The following is a 27,503-nucleotide window of genomic DNA, read 5'->3' as shown; positions in this document are numbered from 1 at the left end:
TACAAGTGTTTTCATTGCCCAACACAATCTGTTGCCCTCTTATATCTACAAACTAACTTACCAGCTTCTCCTCCAGACAAAAAAGTGAAACAGGCAAAAAAATCAGCTTGCTTGTTTGAATTAGTACTGTGTGTTTTTGTTTCAAATCTGTTTCATTAAATCATAATCAAACCATCACATTACGTCAACAACATTTTAAAGTAAAGAAATAAGACGCTATGAGGAGGGTTGCAACTGTGCCGTTCTCTGGCAGAGCTCCAGGGGTGCTTTGGAATATCCAGCAAATTTGCATGTTGCGTATTAAATAAAAAATAGGGGGTAAAGAGAAAGATTGGCTTTTACATTGAACAGCTGGTGTATATTACAAATCAACCATCTCCAATCAAGTATAACTATTCTGTCAATTTATAGAAACGGAAGAGAAAGCGAAAGAGGAAGAAAGAGGGAGAGCAAAAGATAAGAAAGAAGGGGGGGGTGAGAGGTGCCACGTATGATGGGGCGCGGGGGGGGGGGAGGCAGAGGGGGTCCCCCACATGATGCATTTCGTGTGTGTGTTCCCGTCAGTACTGTGTGTTTTTAAGCTCCTCAACATTCTACAGAGTAATTAAGTGTAGATGAACAGCAATGTTTAATAAAACCCACTGGAAGCTGCCACCACTTGTCCCTCTCCGGCATTTCTGATAGTTTAAACAAATCCAGTGCAATTCTTCCTCTGTCCTGTTTGAGATCTCAAACGTATAACTAGTCAGATGGGAAAAGCACTGGCACTAAAATTTAACTGATCTGCATTTCAGGTATAATTTAGGCATGGTCTGGTCTTGTGTGTGTGGCTAATATTCTCACTACAAGCAAACGAAATACTCTGGAGGTGGAATTTGCTGCAAAGTGAACATCAGCTAAAGAGAGATGATCAACATGCAGTCGTTATCATAGACAAATATAGAGGAACTAGTGGTATAAGGTGAAGCTTACAAGTGGGCCCATGAGTTTGGTTACCAGAGAAAAATCATAGTTAATCACTCTAGTAAATACTATACTCTTAGAAATCCCTTTAGTCACATGCATAGAGTGTACTTGTTTTGTACAAGCATGAAGCTAGTAACCTTGAACTTTAAGAGCAAATGGATTGCAGCTTGCTTTGTGAGATGACCAATCTGCAAATACCTGAAGCTACCAATTCAAGAGCTTTTTTGTGAATACTTGTTGGGTGTATACTTTGCCCAGTAAAAGAGGTGTTCACTTTAGCATTGAAACAGAACATTCCTTTTTTTCCCTTTCAAAGTAAACACATGTGTATTATAATGTTTCTAATCCCCCCCACACAATTGATAAGAAAGTAGGTAGGGCAAGTTGATTTCTCTACATGACAGGTAGATTTCGGTAGAAATGTGTGCCTTAGACATGTAGATTTAGAAAACTCAATTCCTGTTATTACTGTTTTAGAAAAAAGGCCATAGTAGAAACGAAGAGCTCACCAATCACCCCGTGCAGCAACTGCCACCTTTCTCACTAGCCTCTTCTTGTCATCCAGGGGTTTGGCCAAGGCACGAATCACTTGTTGCTTATAGGGCAGGAGCTAAAGACAATAAAGCAGAAGCACAATCAAAGGTGGTGGCAACTGAAAAAGCAGATAAATGCAGTTAAACTTTCCAAAGCAACAGAATGCATGTATGTAGGCAGTGCAGGTACACACGGATATTCTTGGTATTTCCAAATACACTGAAAACCACATCTGATTCAAGTGAAACCAATTAGCTATTATCATTTATGTGGGTGCTTTGAATGCTTTTGCAACGATTCTCATTACAGAAGCTCCATTTTACACATGTTGTCTGGGAAGACATACTAGACAGTAAACACAACATTCTATGGTCTCGGCCTTACAAAATACTACTCATGCTAAGCATCATCGCAGTCAGTGGTGGTCTTATTCAGGTGTAAGGCAGCTTGGTAACTTTTCAGGCTGCACAGCAAGTTTTTAAATGATCTTTATTGGAGCTTCGTAGGATATAAGATGCATATTATTGGTACACAATCCAACATCATATTGTTATCTTCAATATCACCAGAACAACAGAACCCCCCCCCCCCCCCCCCCCCCCCCGCTGCTCTCATATCTGGTCTCCTAATGAGTAGTAAGGAATAGTCTTATGTGAAATGATCATGAAGTAGTGTCAGGTGAAGTGTGATTTACAACCGGGTCCACCCCTTCCCCTGATGATGATAAAGGGCCCCCCGGGATCATCAATCCGCTATTCCCTCCAGAGGGGTAGCGCCTGTGGGTTCTTTCAAATCAGGGAGTATTGCCGCCCGGCTCTTAGGTCGTCCTCTAGTTTGTCATCCTTATGGCAATGTTTCATGTGTATCTCCCCCGTGGTCACCCATTTGGAGACATCCTTGAGCCAGTCTGGGTGTCTCGGAGGATCCGATCCTAACCATTTAATAGCTGTGCGGTGTTCTGCTGACAGCAGACCAACTAAGCCACATTTTCTACAAATTTTTTATGAGTGGGCCAGAAATATCAGAATCTGCTTCACTGTGAGCTGTGTATTCCACGCAGTGGCTCTATTACCATTTCTCAGCACCGCTTGCCAATAGGGTGTCAGTGTCACACAGGATCAAGCCATGTGGATCAAGTCTGCCTTCATCCCTCCACATCATGGACAAATATTGCTAAGAGTATTGTATATGGTATGTAGTGTTTTGGAAAAAAGGTAGGTGTGGTGCACATAATTGTATTGTAATAACTTCAAATCTGGCGTTGGAGCTGACCAACTTCACTCCTTCGTGTACCCGTTTCCAGTCTTTTGCGGTCATGGGATTCTCCAGTACACCATCCCATTTGTTCTGGACACAGAGTGTCACGGTCGGGATGTTGACATGTAGGGATGTTGACATGTAGGGACTTGTATATATTAGAACTCGGTCTGCATTCCCCTGCCATGTACAGCAGCAGCATCAGCATATCGGAGGGTTGTGGTGCGTCTGGAAAAGTCTGCCAAAGGTCCCAGGTGGTCACCGAGATCTTTGTATGCTGCAAATTTTGGCCTACCCCTAGTGTGAAAGATTTGTAGTGCTGTTCTGCATGACAAATCGTTCAGCAGGGTACAGGTCTCCAAGTGTGTAAGAGCCCCCAGCAGTGAATTTCATGTAACTGAAGTACATGTAAGAACAGGACTGCAATTAACAGTTAGATAACAACGGTTTGCCCATGGCCGCCTGTTGCACAAGTTTGGATGAGAGAATGAAGGAATTTGTACAGTGCGTGGCTAGGGAATTTCTATGTGTGCTTCTTGCCAAACACGTTACGGCTGTAGAGAACAGGGGATAACGTCCAACAAAAAAGGATTTATAGTAATAGTTGTGATCTTATTGCACTTGTGTTGTGAGCACTTGTGACTTCACATTTTCAGGGTGGTGAAATTCTGCCATGTTATCATCCCCATAAGCACCACACTGCTCATTGAAATAAAGTTAATACACGTGTGTATATAAACCTGCATAGGTGTGTATGTATATATATATATATATATATATATAATCTTATGTAAATTACATTAGTTTGGAAAGATATTTATTTATGATCTGTCCATATAAGAGTTCATCAGAAGAGACCGCATGATGGCATTCAACAGAGTTGGTCTCCTTGACCTTCACGAACCTCTGTATTCCTGCACTGATAACACAGCATTCTTTATGGTGTCAAGAAACTATCCACTAGACATGGAACTGGTGCTAGTGTCTCAGTCAAATGAACACAAGGAGTCTTAAGCACTGGCTGCAAAGCAATGTAGCCAGAAGACAGAACGATAATCAAGGCAATGAATCCTCAAACCTTGGCATCAACATCCACTACCAAAGCTTTGGGTCATTTATATCAGGTTCCCAAGAGATCAGCAGCATCATTTATTAAAGAAAAGCATGGTATATAAAAACCTTCAAATAAAGCTATAGGGCTAAATAGCTCAATATAAACAGCAGTTTGCCTAGTTTATCATCTATTTCAATCACTTTGTGGGGATGAAATATAGATGCCCGCAGTGCCTAACAGAGAATGTTTCAGGTAGCTGCATCAACTACAACTGCAAGACACAGGGAGAAGGGGAGGGCCAGGTACAGGAAGCAGGGAAATCAACAGGTGAATGGCCTTGGTGGCCACACCCTCCACAGAGCCTGTGGATGAGATATCTGGGAACAAAGTAAATAGGAAAAGGAAGGAGGGTATAAAGAAACGGAAAAAGGAATGGTGAATGCTGTAAAGGTTTGCAGTGATTCGAAAGAAAAGCTCATCTTAAAAATAAAAACAAAAATAACATCCTTTGCAGAGAGGAAATTGCTCTAAAGTAAATGACAAAAACGGAATAAGGATCGGGTCCAGATGTTGATGGCCACCAAATTATTGTTCCTTTATTAATGAAAGAAATGTATGTGCACAAAACAGCATGTGTAAGAAGATAACATTACTGTTATTGTTATTGCACACAATCTGAAGACAAAGAACCAATTTACACCAGTAAAGGGTTTCTGAGAGTACCCCCCCCCCCCAAGTCACCACTTAAAAGCAGTAAAAACCTAATCTGAGAGTTCCAGTATAACTCTACTGAAGAAACGGAAATCACTATTGATTTTTCTAAAAGAAGCAACTCACCAGATGGGTTGGAAGTTGGCTTACAGCATGCACACACTGTAATGCAGCAATCCGGACAGCCTGCAAAAAGACAAATCTAGCATTAAAATCGATCCTATTTTACATTCATTCAGCATTCTTTCAATTGATAGCCCGAATTTGCTATGACCAGCTCAAAGTGAGCTAACCCCAAAGCAGAAGTGCTCAGTCGAGTTGAAAAGTGCCAAGCAGCAGCGGGATCTCAACCATCCAGAAGTTAGATGACTGGGGTGATCTGGAAATAATGTGAGAGTGATCCTTACTGCAAAGGTACAAGGACAGTTTGCCGTTTTCAGTGCCAATGTGTTACTTTTTTGTGCAGTAAAACAACCACACAGACAGATGTTTTATCAGCGCTTCTACATAATACAGAGTCCAGAGATTCACCAGTAGTGTATAGGGCTCAATGTAAACCCAAAGTGCTCTATTAGTGGTAGTATGTGCGAGCAGCCTAAGGCATAACACAGAGCAGTGTAAGTCATTTATTGTACACACAATGACTGACACACAAATCAAAAAGGAGATCCACACCACTTTTATAAAAATAAGTTTAAGTTTAATTTTAAGAGCAAGATCTTCACAAAAAGGTAAGTACGTTTTTCAGGAAAAATACTTTCGTTTTTTAAAAGTCGACAGGGCAGTTTTCAAACAGTTCAATGTTATCCCATTGAGGAAAACAATAATGCGGTTTCACGGATAAGTACCCAACTTACAATTTAAGTTTTTGGGGTTTAAGATCAGCAAAGGTTAAAGTTCAGGTAAGCACACAGTCTGCACCACCAGCGACAAAGGGTGGCTGGGTGCAGAGGTCAAATTCGGAGATAGGCCCAATGCGTTTCAATGGAGCCTGGGGGTGCTCGAAAGAAACTGCTTGCAGGTAAGTAGATACGTTGCAGGGCCAAGCTTAGGGGGTTAGAGCAAGCACATGAGAGGCACAAAGCATCACCAGTCACACACCAGCAGCACACCAGCAGCACAGAGGTGGCTGAGTGAAGGGTGCAAATACAACGTTGGGAGCCCAATGCTTTTCAATGGAGAAACTTGGTTGGACAAACTGGGTACAGACGTCACACTGCAGGCTGCACAGAGGAAACCAGTGACAGCAGAGGTAAGTTGAGATGTTGAGGGTTGTAGGGGCACTGTTGGTTCAGCTCACCAAGGCCCAGGGGCTTTGGGTGCAGGAGTGTCCTTTAACATTGGATTCTTCTTACCGGAGTCGGTCACGATCAGGGGGAGCTTCTGGATTCAGTCTCCAGGCATTGTTGTGGAGTCCAGGAGGGGTCAGCCAATGCTGGACTTGAGGTCAGCTGGGCCACCTAGACATGGGCCGGAGGCATTGGGTGCTGAGTGAGCAGGACTCACGGTACCAGAGGGCACCAGAGTCCTGTGTGTAGGTTTCTTGGCAACAGATCCACTGTCCTTGGGAGTTCTGCTTTGTCAAAGAGCAGGCAGTCTTCCTCGGGTTCTGGAAGTCACTGTCTGCAGGACAGTTCTCATTTTCTTTTGTAGGTTTTTTTAAGCTGGAGACAGGCCGGTAGAGCTGGGGCCAAGTCTGTAGGCGTCTTCAGTCTTCGCTGCATGGCGTCTTCTTTGTCCTTTGTCTTAGGTCGGCAGGAACTAGTTTCCAGGTCAGGGGGAGCCACCTAAATACTAAATTTAGGGCCATTTTAAGGGAGTGTCAGGTAGGGTCAATGGCCACCTTACCTGGGTTGACTACACCCTTAATTATGCCACCTTCCTGTGGAAAGGGGAATAGTCCTAGCCCTGACTGGATGGGTCTCCCCCTCTTCAAGATGGCGGGGACCGAAAGATGTGTTTAACCTCAACTACCCAACCTTAGGGGTGGAGTTGGCAGAGGTGGGCACACCTCCTATTCTTCCTAGTTTTTCCCGCCGTTCTTTTCACCCAAAGTGGGGGTGTAAACCCTGGGCTGACATCTGCTGCTAACAGCGGAGGCTGGGGGACGCATTACAAAGGCGGCAGGCCTTTGAAGCTTCCCTCTCAAGCACTATGCCCATCCTGGGGGAGGAGGTGTGACACCTCTCCCCAGGATATGCACTGTTTCTGGTCCCATAAAGCAGAGGCTTTCGGCCTAGGGGTCCTGAAACATGTCTAGTGGTGGCAGGCTGCCCTCAGCCAGTCTGTGACCACACCAGGGTTGGTACATTTTCAGGGGGCACCTCTGAGGTGCCCTCTGAGTACATGGTTCAATAAATCCCACACTGGCATCAGTGTGGTTTTATTGAGAGTAGTAGTTTAGTACCAAACACTCCTGGTTTCAGAGAGCCATCATGGTGCTGGGGAACTAGAGTTGTTGAGTTTCTAGCTCAGGTACTCTCTATGGCTTCCCTGGCACTTACAATATCTAAGAATGGACTTACATTTTGTAGGGTCATATTTGCTCATGAAGATATGCCCACACCTGGGGTATAATGCACTCTGCCATAGGGCTGTGAGGCCTACTAGTGGGGTGACTTACCTATACCTGAGGCAGTGCTAGTTGGCATGGCACACAGACAGTGTGTCATGTCGACTGTCGTTTTGACTGCACCAGGCCATGTATGATGTAGTGGTAGCCTGCATGGCCTAGGCGAGGGGGCCCTAGGGGACCCTCTTCCGTCCCAATGCCCTAGGTACCCAGGTACCATTTACTAGGGATTTACAGGGACCTGGAGGAACAATTGTGGAACATTTTTAGGGAAGAAGCACTGGCACAGGGGACCTGGTTGGTAGGGGCCCTGTGCACTACAATCTAAACCACATCAAATACCAGGCAAATAGTGAGGGCTAACCATGTCAAAAGAGGCATTTTCTCACACTGGTCTTAAGTATTGTCAATGCATTCTTTCTTTCCTGCTTCTTACTCCTTACTCCATAACTCATAACTCTTTCCTTTAATTTGCCCTCTCATTTAACTGTCTAATTTCTCTCACCTTCCTGCTGGTCTCATTCCCCACCACTTAAACTGCTCTTCGCAGCAGGGCAGCCACATCCTATGTGATGCGATGTGCATGGCAGGAGACATGATTGCATCACATTAAGACTTGACTGAAGCAGATACAATGATAATTGTAGGCATGTAACACAACCTCCGTTGCTCTTTTCTTCAGCTAAATGGCGCTGATCGAAGATGTTCTGCTTAGCACATTGGGTATATGCTGTGGGGTCCTCAGTGCTCCATTACTGCGATACAGTGTCACCTTGCCCTGTGCTTTGTCTCAAGATCCAAGAAGGGAGTGGACTGGTAAGCGTATATTATGTACTGAGATCATTCCAATTCTCTCGTCATACAGGAGAAGCCTGCTAAGGAATTGTTATGCACGCTGCTGGCCGCATGACATTTGGCGATAGAGAACTGTGATGCTGCAAGGCAAAACAATGATCTCCAGGAGGCCTTTGATAGTTTGATTGTACATATCACACATGAATTAAGTAAGACTATTGCAACATAGGAGGTGAACTTGTAAATGTAGGAAGACGACGACAGCAACTTCAGTGTGAATCCTCACTCTCCGCCTCGGTTTTACTTAATATTGTTGGGCCATGTCTAAGGCATCTTGTTGTTACCGTGAGGCCGCATAGGCATTGATTTCTGCCAGGCATGTGGGCCTGTTTACCTGAATGAAGCGCCGGCACTGCTGCAGTGCTGCCAGGAGTGTGCAAGAGTTAGACAAACACTTCTAGTTTGTTTTCTGTCTTGTGGGGACGAACAAACACAGCTCGATATTGACTTGATTAAAATCAGTCACAGTGGTCTGTACATGTGACATTGCTATGTGTCAAGACTTTTTTCTGCACTATCAGTGTCAAGCTTAATTTTAATTTTGGAGATAGTAGAAATTATTGTTGAAGTTGATGATCCTGGGGAGCTGAATGCGCTTTGTGCCCATGAGCTGTGTCAGTTGCGTTCCATGAACCTTTTTTGCCGAGATTGTGCGGTTTGGAGGACACACATTAACTTATTGTAGGAAGCTGGCTCTTTAGATAGTGGACCAAAAAGAGGTACACTGTGTAAAGAGTCCAGGAAATCCCAGAGGAATTACAGAGGCACAAATGACACCCCAAATGCTCTCTCTCGTGGTAGTGTGGGTGAGCAGTAAGCCATATCAGAGGGTAGTGCTAAGCATATATCTCTCTCTCTCTCTCTCTCTCTCTCACACACACACACACACACACACACACACACACACACACACACACACACACACACACACACACACACACACACACACACACACACACACACACACACACACACACACACACACACACACACACACACACACACACACACACACACACACACACACACACACACACACACACACACACACACACACACACACACACACACACACACACACACACACACACACACACACACACACACACACACACACACACACACACACACACACACACACACACACACACACACACACACACACACACACACACACACAGTAAATGAGACACATTCTCAATAAAGAAATCCAACATCAATTTATAAAAATAACCTATACTTTTATATAAATTTAGATACCAAGATCATCGGAATTGGGTAAGTACTTTTCGGGGTATTGATTTTCACATTTTTCAGTGCATTTTCTGGACTGGCAATGTTAACTTATAGAGGAAAAACAAGTAATGCATTGGGGCACTTGTCCGCGACTTACAAGACTGATCTCCTTTACTTGAGGTAAGTATGGGCCAAGATCCAAGACCACACCAACAGGTCACCTTGGGAGGCTCTGGGGCACACAAGTGCAGAGGTGTGTGAAGGCGCCGGGTGTCTCATTAGCTTCAATGGGAAAACAGTCCAGTTACAAAAAGGCTGCAAGCAGGGACTGGGGCACCAGTCCAGGGGAACCCACAGGGGGGCTCAACCCTTGAGATCCTCAGACATGCAGGGATACCTTTGGTCCACTTCTCCTCTGGTTGTAGGGCTCAGGTGAAGAGATATCTTTTGGGGTCGGATTGCGGTACAGGAGTCTCTCATGGTTGGAGGGGGCCTGCAGAAAGAGGCTGCAGGTGGCAACTGGAAGTCCGGTCTGGGAAAACTCAAGCATGGGCTTGGCTCTTGTGGGTCTGGGGACCCCGTTGGCATGGTCACCTCCCTTGGACTCAGACTTTGGAGCGCGGGTGCATAGATCTTTAAGGCGTTGGGTGGCAGCAGTCACAGACTCACTTCTTTGTTTTCTGCAGGAGGGGTAAACAGGACAGCTGGGTCACTCACAAAGTGGGTCTCACTGTCCCTGAAGTGTTGGTGTTCGATCTGGGCACAAAAAGCCTTGGCTGCTGCAAGGAGTCCAGTGCGGCGTGGTCCTGGCGTCCCCACACTTGAAGGGAGGACAGATCTGAGCTGTGGGAGCACTGCTACTTCTTCCTGGGCGGCTGCTGCGTCGGTAGACTCAGTAGGTGGCGGGTCGGTTCACCGGGTCTTACTTCATTGGTGCCTGCAACTGCAGGGGAGTAGCTCTTCTACTCAAAGGGAGAGTCTCTAGAAATTTGCGAAGCACTGGTAGGCCTCCGGCTTCCTTGAGGTCTGGAAGGCGGCAGGAGGAATCAGTTACTCCATGACCCAAGCCCCTCGTTGGGAACTCCCAGACTTGTCCCCCTCTGCAGCCTGTTTATAGGTGTCCCCCCTTCTTTCCACCGGCACAGCGTGAACAGCTAGCAACCCAACCAGCACCTCTACACCCGGATGCCACAGGGCAGGTAACGAATAACTGATGTTGTTACTTTGCACTTTGGCACCCTACGTGCGCTGAAATAAGTCAGAACTCAGACTTCAACTCCAAACGAACTGCCCACCACAAAGCAGCAAGCAGAGAACATGAGTTAATGCTGGATGAGAGGAGTCACGCTCCCAGAATGGTAGGAATAGGAAGAGAAATTGGGTTGTGGGGCACATGCCTTTGAATCAGTAACAAAGGCATATTGGGTGGCTTACCTGTGGCCGAGTCGATTCTAAGATCATGTCTTTGAATTTTAGTCTTGTTCTGCACTGAATAAATGGAGTTCTCTCATAGGGGGTTTGGGTTAAGTTTCTTGGCCCCTATTGTTAGGATATATAGAAGTCTGCTTGTCTTGTTCTGTGACTTTTAGAACTTGTTAGTGGTGCAAAACATTGGTCCATGAGGCTTGGCACCATCACAGACTTTAAAGCTAAATACTGATTATGCAAATGACTCCCATTTAGATTAAGTGTATCTACAGTTAATCCGGTGGATATCCTATAAGTCTTTTTTGGAGTAACAAAGCCGGGTTTTGATCGGCAGAGTAGGCTCCATGGCATGGAGATGGGAAATAATGCATGGAAGAATATGGTTTACTAGTTTGAGGAGAAAGAACGCCCCTATGGAGATGAGGTTGATCTGAGAGTGCCAGGTTGCTCTGTAAACCTAGCTTTTCTACAGATCTGGCGTTGATCATAATTGTTGAATAAGAGGGTTCAGGACACTTCTCAGTGTGATAGGTACTTAAGAACATGACTTCAATCGCAGAGCAGCAAATGAGTGCAAGAGTAAAAAGCAAGTTACTTACCTTCGGTAACGCCTTATGTAATATTGACTCTATCTAGTTGCAGATCCCTTACCTTAGAATTATCCCCAGGCGTCAGACTGGAGGCTGAATTTTTTTAATGAACAGTGCCCCTGCGTGCTGGTAGGTGGTGTCAATGGGCCCCGCGTGGCATCAACGGCGCAGTCTGTGCCGGATGTGACCTATAAGAGGTACTTATATAGGTGCCACCCGAGCGTGCTGACGTCAGTTTCTTTTTGCAACTTTCCACGCCAGGACCACAAAACTCAAGTTTATACAAGTAATATGGTATCATTTACATGCAAGGAAGGACACGTTTTGGTCCAGGGAAAAATGGATTTCAGCATTTATGTTTCCCTTTTACTGAAACAGTAAAAAGTATTGTGATCTACAACCTGATCATGAATTAAATGCTTTCTGGCAAGTGTGGATCAGCAACCCTGATCCAAACAGCGTTATCAGAGAAAAATGTCATAGTTTAAGTCCTTCTTAGCACACAACAAAGCACTCATCAGTATAGTCCCATTAACCCTGAACTCACTACGGAATGGTAAGACTCATTACATCGTATTTGTTAACTATGTGAAAGCTCAAAGTATTGTGCTTATGTCCAGAAAGCGCTAAGGTTCAATTCTCTGTTATGTGTTTGTACTCATTAAAAATGGCAGTAAAATGGTTTATTAAAAACAAATAAACGCCTCCCTTCTTTGGAGGTCTAGATCCTTACCATAGAGGGGCTTGAGGTGAGGGTAAGGAGTTTGCTGATGAGCGTTTCCATGTGCAGGCTCATTATCGAAGTGGCGTCTAGCATGAGGGGTTCTAAACAAGTCAGAGTAGACAACTGAACGACTCGATCAGGACAAGATAATGCCTCCAGCAGCAAAGAGAACAGCTGAAACAAGACAGAAGAATGAGGTAGTGCAATAAAGTGTCTAAAACATTGTGCAAAATGAGAGCCATCACCACCAAGGTTGGACTTCTTGCAATGATATTTGTCATGTAATGATCCGCTCAACTTACACCTCACTAAGTCTTAGCTGGCAACAGTAGTTAACACACAGACAGCTTTGCCAGCAAGGAAGCGGCAGATACATGCAATGTTTAACAAGTCCACACAATCGTTCATCTGCTCCTTACAGCAAACCTTTTGATTAGAACGCACCCAAGCCTTTTTCATAAAAATCCAACCGGCATCACAACTGTAACAAAACTGGCACTGCTATTCGCTGTCTTGAGAAAAGAGGCAATGATCAAACAAGCAGGATGTATGAAGTACTGTGTGACACACTTTAGCAAATTCACTGCTGGGCAATGTGAGAATATTGGACTGATACAGTGAACTTCAAGGCTTAGCTTTCATTCTCTGGTCTCAAGCACCAAATTCACAGCCTACATTCTGACCAAGATTTCTACCAGCTAGTGTCAAACATACCTATGCAGAAGCACAGACACCATTACCATAGACCATCTTTTTAACATGAATCTATACAGATTACCCACTTGCCCATTAATTAACATTGAATTACAAATCTGTACAACCATCAGCACCCATTAATAGGATGTGTACTTGATCTCACCGATGGCAGCTCTGTCATTAGGACCTGCTTTGGCAGCGAATTCAGGACTTGTGATAGTGCCTTCAGATAGTTTGACTTGTTTTCTATTTTTAGTAAGATAAGAAGTACAATGAAAATACAATTATTAAGAGGCACAGGAAACACCTAGAGTGCAAACCACATTTTCTTACAGTAGATGTTGCAACATAACAATAATAAACCCAGTTTCTTTTCCTTCATATATGTTATTTTTTTTAAGTTCGGCTACCTTATACTATATACTACGGTCAGTTCATAGTCTCAATTAATAGGCTCAAAGGTTGAAGAATCACATCTGCCACTACCTACATGCACAATGTTGTTTGGCATTCCACGGGGATATAACTTGATCATTTTTTTTTCTTTATTCATATGTGATAATTTGTGTGTAGTGCCCACTTCTTAGGTGTGATTACTTAATGTCAACGCATTAGACAAAATGTTGCTGAGAAATATCTTTTTGTAAAAATAAAAAGGTAAAATATAATTTCAACATACAATACACATGCTACTGCTAGACTATAAAAAACAAAACAAGCATATCATGTTCACTTCTTCATAATGTTAAATTTTAACAAACAGTCTGGATTGTTAATATATTTTCAAATCCAAAAACATCCGGAGGCAATGAGGAGAACTTTAAATTCACTTGTGCAATCTCCATGCATACAGAAAGACAACCAACAGACACTGGGACAGAATATTCTCCACATCCAGAAGAGCACATGTGAGTTTCACAATCAGTTCTAAGAGATTGGGGAACCAAGGGTGCCTTGCAAAGCTATGGGCTATGGAAATAAGTTCTGCTGCGTAGCTTACCTTCTGAATCACTCTTAGCAAAAGAGGGAAGGGAGGTAATTTGTAATAAAGCAGGAACCTACTGTCACTCCTGAAAGCTTCCTCAATGATCCATTCTGCAAAAAACACTGAACATAAAAAGGGACACCTCTTGCCACACGCTAGTCTCAGGTGTCATTGAAGAGGTCTCATCTGGAGAGGGTCCTGGGAAAAAAGTCTCAAATGTCCTTAAAGAGATCTCTTTTAGGGAATGGCCTTTGGCATTAGGAAAACGCATGAAGCCAGAAGACCTAAAAGTCTCAAGACACACCATGCTTTCTAATAAAAGTTTTGCCGGAATTACAGAATCAGCTGTCACATGCTGGCTCTTTGCTGTGCAGGGAAAAGCAGTTCTCGGATTGTGCCTATGATTGTCTCAATAAAATATAGATGCTGAGAAGGCTTTCCTTTGTTGTTGAAAAAAACACAAGACAAGCAAAAAGGCGCCCTTTAACATCTACATGCCTGGCTACTCCATACAGGATCTCACTTTCATCAGCCAGTGGCCCTTGAAAAGGCTTATTTATGTGCAATGTCCAAGTAGGTAAGTCACCACTATTGCAAGGATACTGATTACTCATCAGTATCCTTGCAATAGTGCAAGATTGAGGCAGAAAAGGGAGGACACCAAATTGGTACTGCTTCCCTCCAGCCACAAGTTATTTCCTTTGACAATTGCATATGGTGTTATAAAAACATTTTTTTTTGACTATCCAGTGACGTCATCCAGTCTTCCCTTGGAACTACCTGACAAGTCTTCTTTAGAATTTGCCCCATAAGATACTTATTCAGTAATAGAAAGATGAGAATTGTATGAAAGGCCCCTCTTTTTCAGACAATAAAATATCTATAGAATAATTCCTTTCCTCACACTAAACATTAATCCTTTGCTATGGCTCATTTCTGTAGCACCACTGCAACCTCCTTTAAGCTGTCTGTGTGGGTGGAGAAATGAGATATGGACAGCTTTTTTTAAACACCTGTTGCAGTACTGTGGCATTTGAAAATCACATTTTAGCAGGGTTTGTGAAGGTGGGAGTTGACAAGGAAGTACAGGACCTCTACTCTCCACTTCCCCTATGGGGGGGTGAAAGGATTGTTGCTGCTCTAGAAGTTAAGGTTGCTGCAAAGGGCAGTTGTGGCATTCAACACAAATACTTCATTGCCAGTACTGTTTTTGAAGTTATCATGTAGGACACACATGACGTCTGCAAGTGGTGGACTGTTCCCATGAGGCACAGGGTCAGACTGATTTGCATATGGCCATGTCTGAACTGGGGTGGCAGAGTGGGCTAAACAACGGTGATGGATTAAACCCAGATCTGTTGGCTGGGTGTGAGTTTTTGATTGCTTCAGATGCTCCGTCCATCACCACCCCCTTATGTACCGCTTTGTTCGCCATAAGTTGGCAGGGTATGCTCAGACGTTGAGTCCCTTGCTCACTTTGCCACTGGATTCAAGCAAGCCTGGCTGAAGAGGGCTGTAATGCCAGAAACCGGTCCTAGGAAGCTTGATTCCGGTCCAGGGAAGACATGGCTTGGCAGTTCGAGCTGGACTGTTCCCATGAGGCACAGGGTCAGACTGATTTGCATATGGCCATGTCTGAACTGGGGTGGCAGAGTGGGCTAAAGAACGGTGATGGATTAAACCCAGATCTGTTGACTGGGTGTGAGTGTTTGATTGGTTCAGATGCTCCATCCATCACCACCCCCTTTTGTACCGCTTTGCAAGTGGTGTCTGGGCTTGGAAAATGATCCCCTGACTTCTGGCTCCTGTGCACCGGAAGGCCATCAGGAAGCGGAAGGCAAAGCTTTTTTGTGAAAAGTCCTCAGGGATACGCCAAACTATTTACCTCAGCTCAGGTAAGTGATGGTTACTCTCACTGAGAGTAAAGCAGAGACAGGAGGATCAGGGAAACTTCAATTACAGCCCTGAATTAGTAGCAACGAGGATATCTGAGCAGAACGAGCAGATTGATCCTCTTTGTGTCACTGCATTCTTTAGGGTTTCGATAGTCACACAAAATAAGTCCCTGCTAAAGACAAAGGCAATTTTATGTGAGAGGAGAGGGAGTTTTAGAAATGAAGAACTCTCTTGGTTAGATGCCTTCTGAAGACAAAAGATAATGCTGAAAGTAAACTACGGTGTTTCCACGGATTATAGGAATGTTACTCTTATTGGAGTGACAAAACAACATCTTGTGCTACCAGGCTTGTGATTTGAGGCAAGAATCAAATTAAATACAATGCATACCATCCAAAACAAAGCCTGCTTACTTATCTTACTCGACCTTTCATCGGCATTTGACACCGTCAAACACGACAACCTGCTAGAGCTCCTAAAGCACAGAATGGGACTATCTGGATTCGTGCTCTCATGGTTTACCTCTTTCCGCCAAAATAGATCTCAAAGATTCAAGGTCAAGCACACCTTGTCTAAACCCGTCCCAGTCAAGTTAGGAGTACCGCAAGGCTCTTCCCTTTCACCCACACTTTTCAACCTCTTCATGGAGCCTCTCACCGAACTTCTCAGTCTCTCCAATATCCGTTTTCACATGTATGCAGACGACACCCAAGTCTACATCAAGATCCACTCACTTGAGGATATCAAATCTCTCAACTCAATGCTACAAAAAACTCAAGCTTGATTGGCTGAAAACCATTTGAAACTTAACTCCCTCAAAACGGAATTCCTCCTAATCGCCACCCCCTCAACAAATCGTCCAACATCCTCGACTGGATGAAGCACCTAACAGCACACAAAGGACAACCGCTCATTGTTGAATCAGCGAAATCATTGGGTGCGACACTGGACAGAAACCTAAAGATGCATAAACATATCAGCGCCTTCACAAAAGGTGCAAATTTCCAAATGAACACCTTAAGAAGACTGAAACCCTTCCTGCCAGCAAACGACTCCAAACAAGCAGTTCAAGCCCTAGTAATCCCAAGAGAGGAATATGGGGCTGTAGCGCTATGCGGCCTCCCCAGATCGACGACAGCCCTGCTAAGAGCCGCTATCAACTCAGCCGCAAGACTCATCACAGGTACAAAAAGAAACACTCACATCTCCCCAGACCTTAGAGCCCTCAACTGGCTACCGTTCGAAGCCAGAATTAATTTGAAAATTGCATGTATGACAATGAAGGCCTTACATCACAATACTCAGAGCTATCTAGGTCACAAACTGGTGCTCTCTGCTGGTAATAGGTCCTTTACGAGCTCCAGGAATCTTCTACTGAAACCACAACGATTTGCCAAGAACAAAACTTACAACCGGACCTTCTCGGGAATGGCTCCTAGGATTTGGAATGCTTTGCCTACAGAAACAAGACTGAACCCTTCTACTGCCTACTTAAAAAAAGAAGCGAAAGCGATTCTCATGGCTGAACTCACTTGAAATATGTACTTTCCACTGTAATATAAGTATTAGTCTTTATTAATGATCTCCAGTTATCGGAATCACATATATTTCCATTTTTCGATCCATCTACCTGTGTCCAACATCTTCCGTGTAAAGCGCTCTGATACCCGCAAGGGTCTTGTTCACGCTATATAAAACCTTCAAATAAATAAATAAATCTCGAAAGTCTTCCGATTAAAACAATGAATATCCCTCCCTGAAAATCTTCATTGAACAAAAGTACTCTAAGACCTAAGCCAAAGATTCTTCTTCAGTTTTGTAAAATAACTAAATTCAGTTTCTTATATTATATTTGGACACATACTTTTTTGTGATAAACCTTTATCACCTTCTTCAATCTGGTGTTCTTGCCACATTATTTACCCTATCCACACCCATCCATCTTCTCCATTGGTCCCCACCTTCCTTTCCTCTTACTTGCCCCTCACCTTCCATTTCTCCTCCTCTTTTCACCAACCTCACCTACCCGTATGTCCTACTTCCTTCTTTCTATTTGCCATTGTTTAAATGGTTTCTAATTGTTTTAATCAATTCACTGTGAACAGAGACCCCCAATCTCTCCAGGTTCTCTGTAAAGCGGGTTTACATCTTCCTGTGTGAGCTGCGCTCCAATAAAAGGCAACATAAATAAAAGTCTGGACCAGGGAGCTGGAAAATACCCACAAATATTCAAAACAACCAAATGAAATTCGAAACTTTGTAAATAATTTCATAATGCAGCCTGAAGCATCACCGTCAATGCAGCAAATGCAGCATCACCATCCAACAAGCAGAAAGTACTTTAGAGGTTATTGTTGTGGATTATCTAAAGCGCAAAGTATTTATGCTGCACAATTATAACGGAGTGGGAAATGCAAGCAAAAAAAATGACTTGCGGGCTGCAGCCATGACAAATTTGTACGAGTAGAGTCAATAAACTACTTTTATCACATCATCAAGAAGACAAAAGCTGCAGACGGCTGATGGAAATGCTCATCTCGAAAGATGAGTGTTTCATTAGTTATCCTGTTAGACTACCACATGTGCATGAAGGGAAGGTTCATGTTTTTAGTCAGACAGCGCCCATCAAAGATTTTCTAGAACTAAATGAATATTTAGAACTTAAACACTGTGTTTAATTGGATAAAGGATCATCTTAACACTTGGAGGCTTGTCTCACTGTTTCTGCCATTAAAAAGAGAGGAAAGTCGAGGCAGACGTCCAAAAGACAGTCTGCCTTATTAAAACGAAGTATTATTAGTTTGAGTCCAACTTTGACAACCCCTCCTTCCACTACCACACACCCTTTTTGCCATGGATCACTAGTGCATATAGAGACCTAGAGGCTACTATTAAGCATGTGTGAGAATGCCATCTCAGCATGGCTGACACTGGGGTTTGCTTTGTGGAATACTGACCTTTGCATACTCCCCCTAATGAATAAAAGGATGTGAGCAAAAATGCCTTTCTAATCTATTTTTATATAACCTAAGTTCCACTTACCTTCCGCTGCCGAATGAAACCCTTGAACTATTTTTGGCACATTTTCAGTGAAGAATCGCTGCCGGAACATGATTCGCACATTGGCATGACACGCTTTGTTAAGTACATCAGTAGAGTCCGACAAGAGAAGGGAGAAGTTGTCTGCAGCCGAAGAGCCAAGCTCTGCATCTGCTAATAAATGTATGAGCTGTAGAAATTCAAATGAAAAAAAAACACAAATCACCTTAGAATAACCAATAAATAACTCCTCCTTGAGGCACAGCCAATGAAAATGTATAAGCGTTAACTAATTGGAAAAAACAACTAACGCTTTCCATGGGGCATCTATCTAAAGACACAGCACAAAGAGATAAAAAAATTATAACTATTCCCATCATCTTTCACTTAGCCAATGAAAAGATTATCAAAAAGGTCCAGAGGTTGATCAAATGCAAAAACTGAAGCAATATACCCTATGAAAATATGAGCATATTAATTATTATCCTGTGCCTCAGAAATATGCGCTAAGAATATTATAGCATTGCACTTAACAATTGAATTTTGCTCTACTAACAGATGCAATCTTGCTCAAGTACATTTTTATTTATAATATACATTGAACTTCTCCCCCATGCCCCATAAAATATGTTTGGAAAGCACCACCATACTTGAAGAACAATCTCCTTACCGTCAGTAGCTCTTTGCCAATTGAGAATTAGATCTCAAACGTCACACTGGACATGCACCTTTTCCATGCACTTCACCCACAAGTTTACAGTAGCAGTGACAGACAGACCTCACCCCCTTCTTCCAAAAGTTATCTGCAGGCTCCATGAACCTCATTCACAGCAAAGTGTACAATGTAAGACAGATCTCCACATCAAGAATTGTTGTAAGATAGCACCCACCTCACTCATAGAAGTAATATTCCATTAAAGTGTGCATAAACGACCAACTGGGCGCCTGACAGATGTCAAGTGTGGATCCCTCGTGCCAGGGCACAAATGGGGATACCCTCCCACTTGCAGAGTGGAACTTTATCCGATCAAAAGGAGTCTTTTGTGTGAAATGATAGCACATTACAATGCACAACACTATCCATCTTGACAGTGTTTTTTCACTTTCAGCCTTTTTCTCTAAGGCAGAGAAAACAACCATCCAATGATCCAGAAGTCCTCAGAATGATTGAGAGATGTCCTGGCTAGTGCTCCTGTTGGGCAAGGGATAAAAATGTTGCTATGGCGGAGGTGGCTGCTACGTATGAAGTGGTGTGAAGTAGTAAAACTCCCAAACTTACCATTCTTGATTATGAGATGCGTGTGAAGAAATGGGAAATTTAAAGAGCATTTACACATCACACATCCGAAGCTGATCATCAAGTGTGAGTTTTACACATTTAATGATAGAATATACATCTATGTACTTATTTCGAAATGAGGCAAACCATGAATCAAACTAATGGAAAACACTACATATACATGTAAGCTATGCAAGCATTTAAAAACATCAAGAACCATATAATCCCATAATAAACTAACATGAGCTTTAGTTCATACTCTTGACAAATTAATTATTGTAAACTATATCTTGTAATCCAACTAGATCATGACTTGTATTATTAGAAACCACTACATTGATTAGAAATATGTGACAATATAGCATCCACAGTGCCAAATGAATATACAAAAATTGTTTAGTACACAGCACTCACTCAGCAGCCACATCAATCGATGTCCATGGAAATATCTGGCAAAACAGCCTGAGGCTTTATTACTGATGGTGTCAGGCTCCGTGTCTAAGTCAGGAATGAAAATGCTGGACGGCACCATGGAGCGTCGACATCGGGACTGGTATCTGGGACGGTCGAGGTGCTATGACTGGCACAGGCCCAGGTCCATCTGTGGATCCAATGGGCTCGTCCTGCACCGGGGGCAGACAAGCCGGCAGGTAACCAATTGCAGCCCTTCCCAAACCCGCAGGGACCAAAGGCATGCCAGATGGAAAAGGTCACCCAAATATGAGGTCCAAGGCCTCATAAAATTTGCAGAGTTGGGCTGGAGTCGCTCCCAGAAACTCAGGTAGGCGTCGTAGTGTCACCCAGGCGCAGGATCAACCGTGAGCCAGGCCTTGAATGATGACGCACCCTCGTCATAAGACTTCGACAGACAGGTTGAAATCAAAGATCTCTTTGACTTCCTACTCTTTTCCTTTTTGCTGAACTTACCCGATCGCCCAGACAACATATACTGAGACGTAGATCGATGGCTCACGACATATCCCAGGACCTTCCCCATGACCGTTGCCGCGTGGCATGCTGCGTGGCAAGCAGCTTGAGGGACCGTTCGCTCAAGGCCTTGGGGGACATGGAGCAGCAGTCGAGGCAGGTCTTTGCATCGTGGTCGCGCTCAAGGCACCAAATGCAAATAATATGCATGTTTGCCCCCGACATCTGTCGGTGACAGGATCGCAGGGCTTGAAGCCAGCTTTCCTAGTAGACATCTCTGCCACACTAGGAAAATAATCTCAAAAAACCTAATCAAAAAGTCGAAAAAGATCAGTCAAAAAATGACGGAGGTAGTCACTCCGGATCTGCGCTAACTGGAGTGGAAACAAAAGAACTGGGGTGGCGCCTATGTAGGCACTGTGTGCGTCAATTCAGGAGGGGATGCCGCTGCCGTCGATGCACCCAGAGCCAAATAGCGCTACTACCGGTGTGCAGGGGTACTGCTCACAAAACTTTCCGGATCTAGTCTGATGCCTGGGGATAATTTTAAGGTAAAGAATCTGCGGCTAAAAGTCTCCATTAGATTTGCAGTGTGATATGCATATTTTTCACCTGTTGGAGTTTTTATGTAACTAAGCTGAAATTCAGAGTGAAACTCCACGAGTTCCGCCCACCCCTAGAGAGGAAGCCGTGTAAAAATGCAGTAAAAGTTCTGGACAGTAAATTATCACTTGGGGACAGCATATTTTAACTACAAGCATCACTTTAGGGCTAGTAAAAGAGAAAACAAGCATTAGAAATGCAATCGGGCTCGGATTTATTTGAGTTTGAGCTAATGGCTAATGGCATTGTAAAGAAGGCATTGTAAAGAAGAAGCACATTTTGGGAAGGCAATTGTTTTCGACTTCTATATACTAAAGCCTTGATGTCTGTTGAAGAGCGAGTGTCAATTAAATGAGATTTAAGTAGTGTTCCTGGTACATTTGTAGCACGGATTGCATTTATACAAAACATGGTTTGCTAATTCCATTCCAAGAAATATGTGGTTTATGTTTAACAATTTTCAGTGTATGGCAAACAGGTTTGCCATTAGCTAAAGCATCCTATAGCTTGACTACTATTTAATAACATTTATTTCTTTATTTTCTCTAGTGGATTCCCTTGGAGACAGCCTCTTGTAGCCTCGTCTATTCTCCCACGAGTCAAAGTTGATGCAACCCTTTTTTTGTTGCTGTCAGTCCCTAATGATTTGAGTTTATTGCAAAAATGCACCTGTTGCTCCATTTCTATTTCGCAGAACACTAAGAGGCACGCCGGCACGGTAGCAATCAAATTAAAAATTATAATAATGATAATAACTCTTTGTATACTCAAAAGGATGTTAGCTCTTTTTTAAAACTGAATGTTTTAATTCAAATATAAATTTGAAAACTATGCAATCAGAAAAAAAGACGTGATTAAATCGTTTCTGCTCTTTCCCATTTCCTTGTATACTCTTTGTTGTAACCTTCAGGCGAGTCTTCTGCAGGTCACACGACTGCTGGGTGAACTTTATGCGCACCTATGCTGCTCAGCGCATCCTGTGCATGTTTTAAGAGGTATTTTGACGTCCGTGACTTCTTGACCAATAGCGGTAATCTTTCCCTGTGCCCTCTTTGTAGTAGCAAAGTTTGCTTGGTGCTAATTCCACTTCTTTATTTTAAGATCGCCTGCTGCCTTTAACGTGCCCGGAACCTTGCTGACTATAGGTTCGAAAAACAACTTACCTACAGAAGTCTGCAAACAATGGTCCTTAAAGAAGCAGTTCTACATGTAAAATCGAAAATATCAAATTGATTTAATGGATTGCGGATATCATGAGAATTTTAAACATATATTTATACTGAGGACTGAGCTATGCATTTACTTTGACAATAACGTCTCCCGCTTTAACACTCTGAAGCGACCGAAGGTCGACGCGCAAACACTCAGCCCAACTTCTGAGCCTGGAGAAGTGCTCCATCGCGCGCTGGAAAACGTTGAATGTTTCACGCTGATTATTATGAAAATACATCATTATTATTTCCAAATGCCATGCAGCAGCTCCCCGGGCCGGCAGGAAGGAGCCGCACACGGCGTATATGCCTGTGTGCACGTGAGGAGGACGCGCGCCCGACAAACACACTGCTAGATGGTGAACGCGCGCGCACCGTCTGCAATGCATTACACGGCCACCCTGACAGCTCCTAATTATAATTAATGTACTTCTTTGCGCGAGCACGCACGAAATATGCCTCAAAATGGCGGAACAAAACTACATTTACCCTATCACTTCAAGCCTATTAAAAAGAAAACACAAGGAAGACGAATCACTGACCAGATGACAGAAAACGCTAAGGAATGTCTGGAATTTCTCTCTCCAAGGCCCTCTTCTTCTTTTTTTTCTCCTTTAACATTAGTTCTCAAACTCCTCCCCTTCAGGGGGAGGAGTCCGAGCCCTAAAAAGGAGTTCCTGCACTGCAGGAGCCTGCAGTGGAAGGACACTGGCCACTGGAAGCAGTACGTGGGAGAGGTTCCACAGCAGGACTACTCGAAGCCCAGATGGAAGACGGAGACAAGGAAGAAGTGCTGACCAATAGTAAGCAAGGACAGAAAAGAGACGTGGGAGCCAGCCAATGGTAGGTAAAGGTATGCAATGGGCGGGTTGTAAGCCTTTTAATATAGTTATATACTTTTTAAAATACAAGCAATTTTTCAAGCAGAGCGCAAGCGCTGTGCAGGCAAAACCTAATGATGGAGTCAAAACTAACTGTTCTTGGGAAGGAGTACAAGGATATAAAGCTTTGAAAATAAAATACTCAGCTCGCACAATTGTGTACTCATTTTGTCTGCCAAACTAATATGTTGCTAAACTAAAAAGAAATCCCAGTACCGAGTACTCCCACTGGTGAAATCAACAATTGTCTGACAGACGTTCCTCAATATTCTTCAGACTCCAACATGAGCGAACAGGTCATGAACAGCTCAGCAGTAACTAATGTTCTGGGACATATGGAACTGCACACCATCAGTAGGGAAGCTGATCAAGATGGTATCTACAAGAGGTATGTCTGGATTGGAAAATCACGGCTCCCATTAACAAAGTTAAATACCTTTGCTACTGTTTTTTTTCTCTCAAGTCTTTGACTGCTTCCATCACAAACTTCTACTCTTGAAGCTGGTGAGCAGATGATTATGTCTCTCTCCTGCTATTCCCAGTAGGGTGTGTGGTGCTGACGTTCGAGTAGGAGAAAGACTGTGCATTGTACCTCAGGCATTGCTTTTTTGAGGAGCAGTCACAGAGCAGTACCTATGTGACCTCAGTTACTCAAGAATGGTTGAGACCATAGTGAGGACAGTGTTGCTCTTATACAATTTAGACAGAGGGAATATCTTAAGCAAGACTGAAGTTTACTATTATCTTCATCTATTAAAGCACTTCACAAGGCTCCACGATTGCCATAGCCTGAATTGTGGCTTGAGGCATTAATCACTAATCTTGAATATTGTAAGTGCATTCATATAGCGCTTACTACCCCTGACGAGGCGTTGAAACGCTTTTTCAGTGAGTTAACACGCTACTCCGGAACCCATAAAGGATTTATGGTGAATTAGTAAAGTGAAGACAACTCTGGGTAATCAACGACTCTAGAAAACGTATTAACATAACATAGCCACAATCCTCCAGTACAAAGCAAGCCCAGACAGGCTACTCAACCATCCAGGTAAGCCTCTATAATTAGTGGAAAGACATGCTATGTGTCAGATACAAAAGACCGATACACTAGCCTGGGCTTATTTCATTATGTCCGTCACATAATCTTCTTCTTCTAATCCACAGCCAACAATGTCCAAATGCTGGTGAAGCGATTGGCCAAGGGCTATCACCTTGGTTAATTTCTTCACTGTCCTGGACTTTTCCAGCTGGGACTGCACCCTGTTTTCTGCCACTTTTATCCCTTAGCACCTAGAATCCAGATGCGCACGGAAGAACATAATGTCCTAAAATGTTAGTGCCTGCTTAGTTCTTTGGTTTAGTAGTAGTGCTCTTTTTCTGGCAAAATGTAAGTGTGGCACAAAGCCGATAGTAGCAACTGCTGTAGTATATCAATATACGTACGACATCACTGAGGCATACAGAGCTTCAGGAGACAGACCATGAAACAACATCTCTAATCACACCTTTATGAAATCAGAATGCATCTTGGATCCTTACCTTATTCGTCAAGTCTGTATTTAAAGGATGATATCGCAGCACTAGAGCTTTGGTCATCTGAAAATTACATGCACAAAAAGACAAAGGTGAGATTTAAAGAAAACGAAAGGAAAATGCTATTTACCCAGTATGCATCTGTTCTTGGCATATAGAGCTGTATATTCATATGCTTTAGCATAGATCAGTATCTGGTGTTGGTTCCGGATGTTTGCACTTTGTTATTGTTCAAAGAAGTATTTTAGTCACGAGGTAGGTGACTCCTCCTTTCGGTGATTGTGCGCATGGGCATCGGCTCCATCCCCAGATTGTTTTGCTGTAAGGGTGATGATGGAGTTAGTAAGAGTAGAAAGTGATGCCCATCGAAGTAAGATGATACTGCAACAGACAAAGGCACCCGGGGAGGAGGGTGGGCGCATATGAATCTACAGCTCTATATGCCAAGAACAGATGCATACTGGGTAAGTAGCATTTCCATTCGAGGCATATGAGCTGTAGTTCATATGCTTTATCATAGACTATACAGCAGTTATCTCCCAAGAGGTGGCTGACCTTTGTCTGTGGCAGTGGTTTGAAATAGTGTTCTTAAAACGGCCTGACCCACACTAGCTTGTTGTTTTGCTAACACATCTACACAATAGTGCTTTGTGAATGTGTGTGGCATAAACCATGTTGCTGCTTTGCAGATGTCATTGAAGGGTATATTCCCTAAGAATGCCATAGAAGCCCCTAGTTTGCGTGTAGAGTGCGCTCTAGGGGGAACTGTTAATGTGCTTTTAGTATTAATATAACATGTCTAGATTCATTTAACGATCCACCGTGTTATACCTGCTTTTGATATGGCATTGTCTTTATGCAGTGGTAAAAAAGCAACAAAGAGTTGTTTTGTTTTTCGAAAAGATTTAGTTCTTTCAATGTAATATAGTATTGCTGTTTTTCCATCTAATGCGTGAAGAGCACGTTCTGCCACTGAGTCTGGTTGAGGAAAAAATACGGATAGCTCAACAGACTGGTTGAGATGAAAGGCAGAAACGACTTTGGGTAGAAATTTGGGATTAGTCCTAAGAACCACTTTATTTTGATGAATTTGTAAAAATGGTTCTTGTATAGTTAGTGCCTGGAGCTCACCAACTCTTCTGAGAGATGTGATGGCTATATGAAAGACTCCTGTCGAAGTGAGAAATTGTACCTCACATTTGTGTAGAGGTTCAAATGGTGGGCCCATGAGTCTTGTAAGGACTATATTAAGATTACACATCAGAGAAGGTGGAAGTCTAGGAGGGATGATTCTTTTAAGTCCTTCCATAAAAGCTTTGATAGCGGGCACTCGAAACAAAGACAAATGTGGTCTGTTTTGTAAGTAAGCGGCTATTGCAGCAAGATGTAACCGTATAGATGTATAGGCAAAATTAAAACGCTGTAGGTGTAATAGGTAGCAAATTAAGTTTTGGATTGAGACATCTAATGGATTGACTTGATTGTTTGTGCAGTAAATTACAAATCGCTTCCATTTTGCAGCGTAGCATGCTCTAGAGGTAGGGCGTCTAGCCTCTTTAATGACGTTCATGCATACTGCCGGGAGATTAAGGTAGCCAAACTCTATGATTTCAGGTGCCAGATTGCAAGGTTGAGTTGAGTGGGATCTGGATGTCTTATCTCTCCATGGTTCTGAGTGAGAAGCTTGGGGGAGAGGTGCAGTTTTTGGTGAGGAACTACTGATAGTTCTAATAGGGTTGTGAACCAGGGTTGTCGAGCCCATGTGGGAGCCACTCGTATCATTGTGAAGGACTGTTGCTTGAGCTTCCGAACCACTAATGGAATTAGCCGGAGAGGTGGAAAAGCGTAAGCAAATCTGCCTGACCAATTCATCCATAGCACATTGCCTTTGGATGGTGGGTGTGGGTACCTGGACGCGAAGTTTGGGCATTTTGCGTTGAGGTGTGTTGCAAACAGATCTATTTCTGGATAGCCCCACATTTGAAAGAATGGGATCAGAACTTGAAGATGTAGTTCCCATTTGTGGATTCATTGTTTTTGACGACTGAGCATAACTGCAATTTGGTTGTTTACTCCTGGGAAGTGATCCGAAAGGAGATATATCGTTTGAGGTATGGCCCATGTCCATATGCTTTGAGCTAGGCGTGAAAGCTGTCAAGAGTGTGTCCTTCCCTGTTTTTGTATGTAGTACATTGCTGTCATATTGTCTGGATGGACTAATACAGCTTTGCCTACTAGATGCAGTTGAAAAGCTTTCAATGCCAGAAAAATTGCTAGTAGCTCTAGGTAGTTTATGTGAAATTGTTTCTGTTGTAGGGTCCATGTGGCCTGAACAGTGTGTTTTTAATGACGAGCTCCCCAACCATTGAGTGATGCGTCCGCTGTTAACACTATCTGTGGAACTGGATCGAGGAATGGTCGCCCTTTGGAAAGGTTGTGTGTATTCCACCACTGCAGAGAGCGATGGGTGCGGCTGTCTACCAACACTAGATCTGTTAGCTGACCTCGAGCCTGGTTCCACTGACG

At 43.4% G+C, this 27,503-nt stretch overlaps 1 protein-coding gene across 1 annotated transcript in view; it reads right to left on the bottom strand.

The window, feature by feature from the left end:
• Positions 1-27,503, bottom strand: part of MMS19 (MMS19 cytosolic iron-sulfur assembly component) — a 466,622-nt gene that overhangs the window by 634 nt on the left and 438,485 nt on the right. Inside the window, exons 25-30 of the mRNA XM_078643578.1 lie at positions 24,984-25,040; positions 18,547-18,733; positions 12,787-12,869; positions 11,937-12,101; positions 4,649-4,708; positions 1,476-1,576 (exon numbers count right to left, since the gene is read on the bottom strand). Coding sequence (XP_078499704.1) covers positions 1,476-1,576; positions 4,649-4,708; positions 11,937-12,101; positions 12,787-12,869; positions 18,547-18,733; positions 24,984-25,040 — 653 coding nt within the window. The remainder of the gene's footprint in view (positions 1-1,475; positions 1,577-4,648; positions 4,709-11,936; positions 12,102-12,786; positions 12,870-18,546; positions 18,734-24,983; positions 25,041-27,503) is intronic.

Source organism: Lissotriton helveticus, chromosome 5_1, assembly GCF_964261635.1.
Source record: "Lissotriton helveticus chromosome 5_1, aLisHel1.1, whole genome shotgun sequence".
Classification (NCBI taxonomy): Eukaryota; Metazoa; Chordata; class Amphibia; order Caudata; family Salamandridae; genus Lissotriton; species Lissotriton helveticus.
The sequence above is the reverse complement of the archived record's forward strand: the minus strand, read 5'-3'. Positions and strand labels throughout refer to the sequence as shown.